Source organism: Mercenaria mercenaria, chromosome 16 (genome assembly GCF_021730395.1).
Source record: "Mercenaria mercenaria strain notata chromosome 16, MADL_Memer_1, whole genome shotgun sequence".
Classification (NCBI taxonomy): domain Eukaryota; kingdom Metazoa; phylum Mollusca; class Bivalvia; order Venerida; family Veneridae; genus Mercenaria; species Mercenaria mercenaria.
In genome coordinates, this window is record NC_069376.1 from 11,025,006 (window position 1) to 11,037,484 (window position 12,479).

At 34.5% G+C, this 12,479-nt stretch overlaps 1 protein-coding gene across 1 annotated transcript in view; it reads right to left on the reverse strand.

Moving 5' to 3' along the window:
• The window catches only part of LOC128549824 (uncharacterized), a 34,918-nt gene that overhangs the window by 17,555 nt on the left and 4,884 nt on the right, over positions 1-12,479 (reverse strand). The window contains exons 3-7 of the mRNA XM_053527490.1: positions 11,631-11,937; positions 11,201-11,461; positions 10,203-10,247; positions 9,433-9,477; positions 8,822-8,866 (exon numbers count right to left, since the gene is read on the reverse strand). Of these exons, the coding sequence (XP_053383465.1) occupies positions 8,822-8,866; positions 9,433-9,477; positions 10,203-10,247; positions 11,201-11,461; positions 11,631-11,937 (703 nt within the window). The remainder of the gene's footprint in view (positions 1-8,821; positions 8,867-9,432; positions 9,478-10,202; positions 10,248-11,200; positions 11,462-11,630; positions 11,938-12,479) is intronic.

Consider the following 12,479-nt stretch of genomic DNA (forward strand, 5'->3'; position numbering starts at 1 on the left):
TCAAAGCAGTAAAATATTATGGTGGTCGGTGTTATATACGATGTTTACGGACGATGGCAAAGATAAAAAATAATGCAACATAATTTACAAAAATAGATGACTTTTGCATTAATGTTGAAACAAGTTTAATTATTTTATTCAAAACTTTCTTTCTGCAAAATATTGGTCAGGAATGCAGTAACTGTCATACTTACACCATAAATTTGTATTTCTTCGTGTTCTATTGCACTGTAATAACGGTATTTTCATGACAATAAATGTTACTTTTTTATTAGAAAAGCTTTTCATTTCAGTCTAATATCAGCGCTAGACATGAATTAAACTAGCCACTAGACCGATAATAAATGTATTTCTACATTTTTCCTTTTTTTTGACGAATTCAATTTCATAGAGACCAAAGCCAGTCTATTTTATAAATTTTCACAGAGGAATGATGTTGAAATTATCATGATTTTGGACATAGTATATAGACTAGCTCAGTTCACTAATAGTAGCTATATTTAATCATAAAAAATGTAAAAAGATATATCATAGTCCAGGAGCTAGTTTAGACATGAATTTAGACATTTATGTTTTTCCCCATAGACTTGCATTGTAAAATGACGCGACGTCCATTTCAATATGGCGGCGTCCATACAAACGTCATTTGGGGGTTTGCTCACATTTAGCGAAGTCTGAGATATAATATGTTGAATAACAGACATGGAAAACTAAAACAAGCTTTGTTTCAGCTTTTTTTTCCCTGAATACTCATTGCATTGACGTAAAATAAAAACATGTCTCAAGTCAAGTGCGTACAATCGATTGGTCTGTTCCGGATCACTAAGGGCTATATTTGTTATAGAGCTTCGAAAATATATATTTAAAACAAACTTTTGCACAGGGAGAAAGGAAAATCCTTTCGCTTTTTAAATTACCACATTTGGTTTGAAAATTCAAAGTAAATAATTATTCTGCAGGAGCAACAGTGGTGTCACCACCCCGGTCAGTTTCGGATCATTTTGGTCAGTCTTTGATCATTTTAGAGTAAAACTTAAATGCACTGTGACACCTGTGAAATGATTATTGTTTTCTATCAGCCAACCCAATCATTACATTTTGACAGACTTGAAAGATAAAAATATTTTCTTGTTTAAAAATGGGTTTCTTGATCGTGTTCAGTGAAATCCGAAGTAGAATGGCGGCATGTTAAACATTTTTGTGCTATTGGTAGGCATGGTAGATCTATAGACAAAATAGAAATATGAGCCGCGCCATGAGAAAACCAACATAGTGCATTTGCGACTAGCATCCGTGCAATCTGGTCAGGATCCATGCTGTTCGCTTTCAAAGCGTATTGCAATTAGAGAAACCGTTAGCGAACAGCATGGATCCTGACCAGATTGCACGGATACTGGTCGCAAATGCCCTATGTTTGTTTTTTATGGCGCGTATCATATGACCTTTGGAAGGGGTATTTTGTTCTTCAGCTAGATAAAAGATGCATGTTCAAGCGCGTCAGTTACTTTCATTTTCTATGTTATAAAACACACATGTTTTTGTGGTTGTTTTTTCGCCAAAATGTACGTATACGAAACATTTACTTCTATTACAAACGGGGCAGTACATAGCTTTATTGTAAATTCAACCAAAAAAACACGTTGAACGCACGCCCCCCACCCCAGCACCCCCCACCCCCATTCCCCAAAAGAAAAGGGTTTCCGTAAAAAATGATTTGTAGCAATTCAAATGTTTAATGTTTAAAAAAATAGCTAATATCTAACTCTACCGCTTCTATTTCAAAGGTAAATTCACTTTGAACAGCAAGAAACAGCTTATCAAATGAATATTTTCCACTTCTGTACAATAAATCAATAACAAGTCTTCAAAACCTTACTAGAAAAAAAAGAAAAATAAGGAAAAAAATTATTCCAATGGGGCTTGAACCTACACCCCCCTGAAAATTGCAGTCAAAGTAGGTTTATGGTAGAAATTGAATACTCTTCAAAAAGGAGATACTCTATTATGGGCCTAATACCTTAAATACATCTACCCATTTCATTACAAAAATATGCTCTTAAATGACGGTATCCATGGCCGCAACTAATGCAAAATAGAAATCTATATACACAGAATATTACTGCGGTCATGTATATGCCGTGATATATAGTCACATGCCAAATGGATTTTCATTGCATATATCATACGGAATCTCATGGAACTTCAGAACTTATGCTGACCAGATGCTTTTAACAGCGATACATTCGTGTTTTTACTTTTACGCTTGGTTTTACGTGACACAATTTAGGTCATAATGGCGACTTTCCAGCTTTTGGTGGCGGAATAAGAACCTAGGTTTCCCACCGGGCATTATTTTTTCACGGACAAGCGGATCTACAGACCTTCCGAAAGCCAGCTGGACGGCTTCCTAACATGGAAGAATTCTACACACTAAGGACTGTTTTGAGCCACCGGCGTTTAGGGGCAAGTGATTCCAAGTAAACAACCTCAACCACATGGGCGAGATGCCAACTTAAGTAACGGCGGGCAATTGAAATACACCCCAGAACTGTTAATTTTCTAATTTAAAAGCAAATCTCACTGTCGATTTATTTATACTTCACGTGCCGTTTAAAATATTTGAAGAAATTTCAATGATCTTCGAAACTAAAATTTGAATTGATCTGTGCATGTGACAATGTTTACAATGATGCAACTATTAATACAGAACATTTTCCACTATTCTTGAATTTTCTGTATGACATTTATTTGTCCAATTGTATTACGTGAGTCAGTGTAAACATTAACTGAATGTGAGCCAATGTATATTCTTTCATGATCTTCGACAGTCCTTAATAATTTCGAGTATTCTAGCTAATCATCTACACTTTACAGGTAAGAAGTCGAAATTTCAAATTTATAAAATTAAAATATAACACACCTTCCATAACCGGTAACGTGAAGGTTGTTTGTTGTTTGTCGGTAATAGAAAAATCCCTTTTTACACGTTTTCTTTTAAATTAGCGCTGTCAGTTATAAAGGTAACAAATTAACTTTCTTCTCGGATTTAGGTCTGGGCTCAAACTTAAAGCAACCTGGACAATTCCCGCCTTTGACTTAAATTTTATCCACGTAGTCAGACTGACACAGTCGACAACTAATTTACTTTACCCTCCTTAATTTTTGGGACTAAGTTAGCTTCAATATTTACTAAATTAATTGTCGTTGGGGTTGAGTTCTGCTCAACCCGGGGCTAGAGGGCGTGGACGGTAGCATGCATTTCCACTACCGTCCATGAACAGGCTCAATCAAACCGAGCCTGCAACATTTTCGTTTTAGTCGTGTTTGGCGATCTGTGAAGTTTCCACTTTTCTCTATTTTGATATGCATAAAAGAGCACATATACTGTGCCGCCTATGCATTTGATCGCTCGAGCTATTTAATGACGTCATATATTGTATAACATAATTGGAATTTAGCGTTTGAAAAGTATATTGTGTCATGGCGAGCTCACAGGCACGGGTCCAGTGTTTATTTATTTATTTATAATTTTTTGTTTAATATAAAAAAAATCTCTTTTTTACACAATTAACCTTTTATATGTTAGTCAAATGAAAAAAAATCAATGACAAAAAATTCAGTCACAGTATCATATACATTGAAAAGGTGAACTACGCGAGCGTAACGCTATGGGAAGCTACTCGGCAAACTTGTAGAACATTTCAAAATCGGAGTTTATACACTTGCAGCCGCTACCTGCATGATTGCACTTTCGAAACATTTAAAGCCTTCCATAAATACTAAACTGATTCCATAAATTGCTTTGAAAAACACAGTACAAGTCTCTACGAGCGAAATATTTTAGTTATCCCCGGTGATTTCATTCCGGATAGCTGACGTGTTCCTGGTTTTTATCAATCCGTTTGGCAGCTGAAATTGCCGGGGATATTTGAAATATTTCGCTCCTAGGGACTTTTACTGTGTATTTCAAAGCAATTTATGAGGTCAGTTTAGTATTTATGGAAGGCATGTCTGCATGTCTGAATGGTACACAGTGTGTGAAGAGAGGAGTGGGTAAAAGGCACTAGCTTTTCCTGGTATGTACGCATGCATTTGCATGTCTGAATTTGAATAATGCAAAGTACACGAAGGAGAAATAAACGGACTACATGGGTCTCCCCTAACGCCAGGTATATGTGTCTTTATCTGCATGTCTAAATAATGTACAGTGCATTGGAGTTGGGAGGGGGGGGGCGGGGGGGGGGGGGGAAGAAACTGACTGACTTGTTCTTTCCCCTAGTATGAATGTAAGGTCATGTGTTGAATTGTAATATTTGACAAAATTCAAGAAAATCAATTGGAATCACAGAGTGCAACCAAGTAGAAAAATAGCAGAGACAGTCTGGTTGGGTTCATAAGATCTCTCACAGTTAGTTCAATAGGGTCAGTACCGATCTATGCGGGGTCGTCAGTTCTATCCTTAGGCAGGCGTTGTGTTCTTCGTGACGATTTAATAAAAGACAATGTGCCTAAAAGACATTCGTCATCCACTTATAATTCATGTGAGAAAGTATACAGTTACTGCGGAAAACAGGTCTGTACTGGTACAAAATCCAGAGACACTGATTAGGTTTACTGACCGCATAGCTAAAATGTTGTTGAAAAAGGCGTTATATCCAAAACAAACTGTTCATGTGAGGTAATGTAAAGTGCCACACCCTACACTACCCCTATCACCGGTTTAAGCGGAACTACATTACAAAGATATAAAATGGACTACAAGATCCCAAAGGACCACAAGACAATACTGATTTGAAGTAGAGCACACTATGTACCCGGATAATCTTAACGCTGTTCATCGACCCTAGCTCAGTGCCAACATGGCGGATGTAAAGCCGATACAGCTTTGTTTTCTGTGTAATTTCGATGTATAAAGGAATGTTTCGGTTGTTTTATCTGTCTCCATTGATCAAGTGTATATTTATTTCAAAATGCACCATGTTAAATATATCAACCCTTGTGTTTTCACTTGGAATACCGACGAACAAGGCAAACTTTTCAGTGAAAAATTTTACAAAAAGTCTTACAAATTACTTATATGCTTTTGATGTCTCTATTATTTTGTTGTTTGAAAGCAAAATATCCTGCATTATAGGTCCGTTTACACTATGTTGGTATCCCACTACGTTTTGACACAATACATGTTCAAATGTACTGACGGTGAGAAAAGGGATAAAAACCTAACTTCGAGTTGATAAAAACCGAACTCAATTTATATCAGGAATGGATAAAATTCTAACTGACTAGTATTGTATAGAAATGAATGAGTTGATATGTACATGGTCTGATGATTGTAAACATTACGTTACTTTATAAGCGGTATTGTCTTCAAACTTTGTCATTAATTTTACAAGATGTTATATGTATGCCCACTACAGTCATTTTTTTTTTCCATAATTTTAGTATTGTGCAAATAGCAATATTTGCAAAAATCTGGATAAACCCTCGAAAATAATTCAATACAAAAGTCAAAATTATTATATAATTATATAAGAAATTATTTAATATCACCGATGTTCGAAGTTCTGTAACCCCACTCTTCTCTCTCTCTCTCTCTCTCTCTCTCTCTCTCTCTCTCAGACGAATTGCATTTGTTTTAAATCTTGTATATCGTATAGTGTAAGATATTTTATAGTGGTGCTAATGAGATATTTTGATATTATTTAAATGAAATTAGATTTATGATTAATTATCAAATATGATATTTTACAGACGGTAAGTAGGGAAGAAAAGTGTATGTGTGCGTGTGCGCGCGTGTGTGGGGGGGGGTGGGGGGGGGGGAAATGGGGTGCGTGGGTGATCATGGACTGACAGGGCAGGGTTGTGGAAATTTACAAATTTTTATTTGTCCACGGACACTTAAAAATCCACAGTCAAATTTCACACGCTCGTATTTGTCATATTAAACCTTTATGACACTGCAAATAGACTGGAGATTTCTTTATTTAGGACAATGAAAAGAAAAGCATATCACAGTAACTGTGGCAAAAAATAAGCTGTTAAAGTATTTGCCTTTTAAAATTAAAACAAAGTCCGAAATCGCACAAGCAGGGTTCGTGATCTTTTGATGCCATGCTCAACACACTGTCCACGCAATTGTACAAAGCCAGAAGAATTCAGAGAAAGACTCTTAAAGCGTTCCGACTTGTTTTTCGTCATACTTGCGATCTCTGTGTGCTTTTGATTTTCATTTGGCTGACTACTGTACTGCCATAATTCCTCTGACAATGACTTATTGTCTCAGCAGTTTGAATTCTACAAACAAACTTGTCGAAATACTGTTTTAAGTTGTTTACGTTTCTGATTTTTTATCATAGTCACCAATTTACAGTGTGCACCAGACCTAGCCAGAGAACCAGTCAGATCATGGAAAGTGATGCTTATAGACACAGATGCATGTTTTTTCTCTCTAAAATTGCAGCAGTCGAGAGACTCTCAGCAAGTACACCACGGATTTCATACATTAAATTATCTTTATCACCTCCATACACTTGAAGCAACATACAATCTACATGATATTTATTTGTTGTTTTTTTTTTTCATTTTATACGTGATCAATTCTGCTTGTCCGCGGACACACAGAATGAACAAGTAGATGCGTTCAAACAATGCTTGATGCCCCCGGTGGCATCCTTGTCGATACAAAGCAACCTAAGTCCAAAACGAGGTCAAGTTCAAGGTCAAGGTCAAACTAAGGGCAGGTGATGTCTTAAGTTGAGGAATGGTCACAGGTTACATCTGCATTAGTATCAAGTCCTTCTAGTTACGGGTATTGATTCTAGACGAAACGGTCCCATTTGGTTAACTTCGTTCGGACGGACGGACGGGCAGGGTAATCACTATATGCCTCTTGTATCAGTCGATGTCGGGGGCATAAAAATGCACTTGTCTGCTGGCAAAAACAAAAACACGAGTTGGGCAAGTTGGATATTGGAATCCCTCATCCCTGCAGGGCAGGGTGGGTCAAAGAACTTCAAACATCTATAGTTCATACATAAAGCACAGACGAACCGCTATGTTTTCGTTTGGTACGGTATTTATCCATTCTAAATTCGTATTTATCCAGCACTGTTTCCTATACCAGTCAGGAATTATCTGCAAATCTAAACAGACCTCATAATCAATACAGTTTTTAAGCCATAAAAATGAATTTCAAACTTTGATACTGTTAAACATTGTCTAAGAGATGTTTATTGAACAAATACAGGTCTTCTTGCAATTTCTGGTACTTTCAAACAGTTAGAAACATAAATCATGTTCATTTTAAAGACTTCTTTGAGTACATTTTAATTAATGAATTCCAGTCACATAATGTGACTTGTCGATTGAAATATTTAGTTCACAAAACATGTTAGCAATACAGGATATTATGGCCATCAAAAGTTTTACGCTAACATTGCATACTAACATAAAAGCATAAAAAAGACAGGGAAATTAACTACATACATCGTCTTTCTGTCAGCCATGTTGGCACTGCGTTATGGTCGCTGAACATAGTTAGGATTATCCGGGTACATAGTGTGTAGAGGGAGGATACTTTTACAGCCAACATACGCCACTTAGAAATTGTTGTTATGAAAGATAATGAAATCTATAAGCAGGCCCTTTCGAACGCATGATAATAGACACGGTTTGATTAAGTCTGTTCTTGACAGGTAAGGATTGCAATGCAATGTCAATGATATATAATTAAAATTAATATTTGCTTTAAAATTGTAATATATCTGTGGAGGGGCCTCCGTGGCCGAGTTGTTAAGTTGAAGCTGTGTTCCTTAAAAGACCAGTCTCAACATCTTGGAATTTTACATTTACACATATATGTTACGGGTTTCCTATCTAATGTTGCATTACTATAACTTATATAATGAAAACATCACTATTTACTACAGAAATTTGAACACTTTTAGACCATATTTGTAGTACACGAGTACCAGTTGATCAATGGAAACGGAAAAATAGGTATAACAAACCGAACTGCTCTTTATTTGTTTGAAAATGACCGAAATAAGTAATTTTTTACCCAATTATATCCCCAATAACATCAGTTACCATCATCTATTTTCTTACATTCCCAATAGCATTTCAATATAACTAGACAAAAGCTGCAAAAAACCCACAAGTATTAAGAGCCAAAAACTTACTAAATATTTTGGGAAATAATGACCATGAAAATATATAAAATAATATGAAATTAGATCAAATACAAAATAAAATATCTCAGAATTACGTACTTTCAAGATAAAAGCTATTTATATTGCGCAGTAACTGACACGTAAATTCATCACGTTATCTTAAGGAGCGTTTCTGTGGTAATGTATTCATATACATCAGCATTATTCAACCATTAATCATTAGTTGAGAGACAGGTAAATGGATTGTTTTTGTTCAGCAGAATAGACTGATATACACACTTATTTAGTTTGTCGTGAACGTTGTCGTAAATCGTTAGCTTCAAGTTGGACATGTACAACAAATATTAAAGTTTCTACCTTCTTAAATGTTTTACAAGGAAATTGCCACGGAAATGGTTATCCTTAAACACATAATAACTAGAATAGAAAAAGTGGAAACTTCACAGGTCGCTCAACACAACAAAAACGAAAATGTTGCAGGCTCGGTTTGATTGAACCTGTTCATGGAGGTAGTGGAAATGCATGCTACTGTCCAAGCCCTCTAGCCTCGGGTTGAGCAGAACTCAACATTTAACATGCTAAAAGTACAAAAAAACAATTAAGAGACATCTGCAGATGCGTTCATACGGCGGTTAATATTATATACTTACTGTTTTCTCTTGGCTTGTATTTTGGAGCAGTAGGGAACGGTTGTCCTGGAATTTATAATGATTATTTAGTTATTATACAATAACTTCAAAGTGAGTCCATAAAATTCAAAAATGCAGACAGATGCATGATTTGTTTATTCTAAAAACAAAACTAAATAATGTAGCAATTTGTATCTTTGTGACGACATAAAACTGCTGATGTATATATTAGTAGATTAATTAACGTTCCCATTATATAAACTGTTACTGTAAGAAAGGTGACGCACTGTAAACAACTGACGTATTTTAAGAGCTGAAACGAAGTAAAAGTTTTCTTTGTTTTCTATTCAGTTTTAATTTCATAGTTAATTAATACTTTAATTTGAAAATATTTCTTTATTTCGAAAATGTCTAATTTTATTTGTTTGCTTCTAAAACAGGTCCATATTGTTACAAAATTAAAATTTCTATGAAGACTATTTATCTTCCAGATTTATTTTTATAATTTGCTGTTATTCTATCTGTTATCGACTACTAGTAAGTTATTAGCACTTTCGTTAAAATGTCTTACTGACACGGAAATAGTACTCCTTAAAACACATCATAACTTGCTCTTGATAATTTATACTCACTTTTTAGACTTGGCTTGTGTTTTGGAGCATCAAAGAATGATTGTCCTGCAATTTAGAATGATTTTTACAATAACATCACTGTCAGGTACATGAACTCAGAAATGCAGATGGATACCTTATTTGTTTAATTAAAAAAAATCTAAGAAGGTACATGCAACAAATTTTATATCTCTTTTTGACATGGAACTATTTTAATGTATATGAGAGTAGAATTGCTTAATGTAGATTACCGCAATATAGTCTGAGCTATCAATATTTGCTATTGGATCTAGTCCGCAGACAATTTTTCATCTAGCAGAAATTCTTGTGACAACGTTTTATTTATATGATTACTCTTTACTGCTTAAGTATTTACAGAAATAATACCAGTTTTACTGTATCCATCATACAAACTACTACTGGTTCCGTCAAGGTAAAAAGGAAATGTTATGTAAAAAAGTGGATATTTTTCAGACCTTCCCAACAACAATCAAACAAGATAAATAAAATCGTATTTGTTTTCTATCAGTTATAATTTCATATCATTTTATTTAAAAACAGCTTTCTGTCTGGAAAATATATGATTGATTGTGTTTGCTCGAAAAGAGGAACATATGTTTCTAATTTTAATTTATTATGAACCTCACTTAACTGCGAATATTATGTTCATCATGCCATGTAATTTTCTCTATACCGCTTGCTGAAGATAATTTTCTCAGTAAAAAGTCTTACAAGAAATGGTACTCTTTAAAACACAAAATAACTCGCAACATATATAGTTGTATACTTACGTGTATCTCTTGGCTTGAGTTTTAGAGCATCAGGAAATGATCGTCCTGCAATTTATAATGGTTCTTAGCAACAGTCAGTAAATGAAGTAAAAAAATGCAGATGAATACTAATTTCAAAACAAGATATAAATAAGGTAGCGAATTTCAGGTCTATATGGACTTTGAACTGTTTAAGTATATAAATTTGTTGTACATTTTAATGTACAATACAATTTGAGCGTTTTAATTTTGGCTTTCAATACAGTCAGCAGACTGTTTTCCAGTAGATGTTTATGTTGTAATCCTTTAATTTAAATGACAAACGTAACCATTGTGCATTAGTTTCAACTGTTTTATATGTAAACGTTTTTCAGCTAGGAAGATACTTGGTGTTAATTGATTCTATTTACTCAAAATCATGCACGTATTTTGATTATTCTAACATTTCCATTGTCGCAAAATGAAACACATATGAACAAATCCTAAATGTTTTTGTTGCGCAGAAAAGTTTCTTATTGTGTTTTTTGGCAATTTCATTTTCCACTCAATTGTGTAATTGCAAGAGAAGTAAACTTTAAGAAACCTCTGATTTTAAATGCCCAAAGAAAGAGTTGTCATTATTTACGGATTACAACTTTAAGTTAAATAGTTTAAGTAAAAACTCCTGTTATTGATATTAAGTAAAGTATCATAGATTTCACATTTTTAAAATCAATTTTGGTTATTTCAAGGGCTTGGAAATCAATTTCTAGCTTTTATTCAATGTATTTCTATCATTGAAAATTTTAAGGTCTATCTGTACTAATGATAAATAATTACGCGAGGATGAAATTCGCGAGACATTGATCCTCGCGAAATTATGCCCTCACAAAAATGTGTGTGGACATGAAACTGTTTGATGCATATATATCTTTACAAATGTTTCATTATGTGAACAAATAGTTTTGGTAGCAGTGTAGCAGTCATTATGTACAGCTATGAAAATATCATAAAATTTTAAATGACCATGCAAACCATACCGAGTGAATTCCAGTCAATGTTTACGGACGGTTGTTTTCCAAAAGCTGTGATCAGATTTCGTTTTGTGGCATTTTCTCCTTTATCTTGTCTCCAGATAAATAGCATACGATATATCCGTGTTGACGAAGTATGATAGTCCATTTTTATACGGTCTATCATCGTTGTAGCAAGTCCAAGATGAGGTCCAAGTAACTCCCAATTGCGTCCTATAGCCTGTCCAATCTTATCTAATTCAACATCTGAAGGAATGGCATCTAAGTCTGGAAGCAAAAGATAAAAATGTAAGGTAGATTCCTCGGAAGCGCACAGATCACAGCAAACACAGCCACAGTCGCGAAATTCATACTTTTTCTTAGTCAAAGTAGAACATCTATAGATGAATACTTTTAAACATATTCATTGATTACAGATAAAATCAAAATGGATTACCTTTAGCTTTATGTTGGTGTTCCATTTTGGTTGATTGTTTCTTTCTAATTGTTGTCTTTGTTTGTTTTTCTATTTCATCAACTGCAGATTGTAGTATTTTTTCGAGGTCAGACATTGACATTTTTTCTTGTTTTTCAAAATCTCTTATAGACTTCATCGTGATTCTGATTAGTTCTAACTTCTGTTTACCAGCTTCCTTCTTGTTTTCATCCTTTTCTATCCTTAGTTCGCCCTGAGCTGCATTAAAAACATCATCCAGCAGTTTCCTGATATCGTGTATACCAATGACTAAGGTTTCATCTTCAAGCTGGAATATAATCTCTTCTATAACTGTCAAAAATCACATGATGGTTTTATTTTATTTTATTCAATGTGTTTTTAGCTCACCTGAGCAATGCTCAGGTGAGTTTTTGTGATCGCTCGATGTCCGGCGTCTGTCTGTCGTCTGTCGTCTGTCAACATTTAGCTTGTGAATGCGATAGAGACTGTATTTTCAACTGATCTTCATGAAATTAGATCAGAATGATCATCTTGATAAAATCTAGGCCAAGTTCGAAACTGGGTCATCTGGGGTCAAAAACTAGGTCATAAGGTCAAATCAAAGAAAAACGTTGTGTATGCGATAGAGGCTGTATTTATTAATTAATCTTCATGAATTTTGGTCAGAATGATGACCTTGATGAAATCTAGGAGGAGTTCGAAAGTGGATTATCTGGGGTCAAAAACTAGGTCACTAGGTCAAATCAAAGAAAAACCTTGTGTTTGCAATAGAGGCTGTATTTTTCAATTAATCTTCATGAATTTTGGTCAGAATGATAACCTTGATAAAATCTAAGATCAGTTTAAATA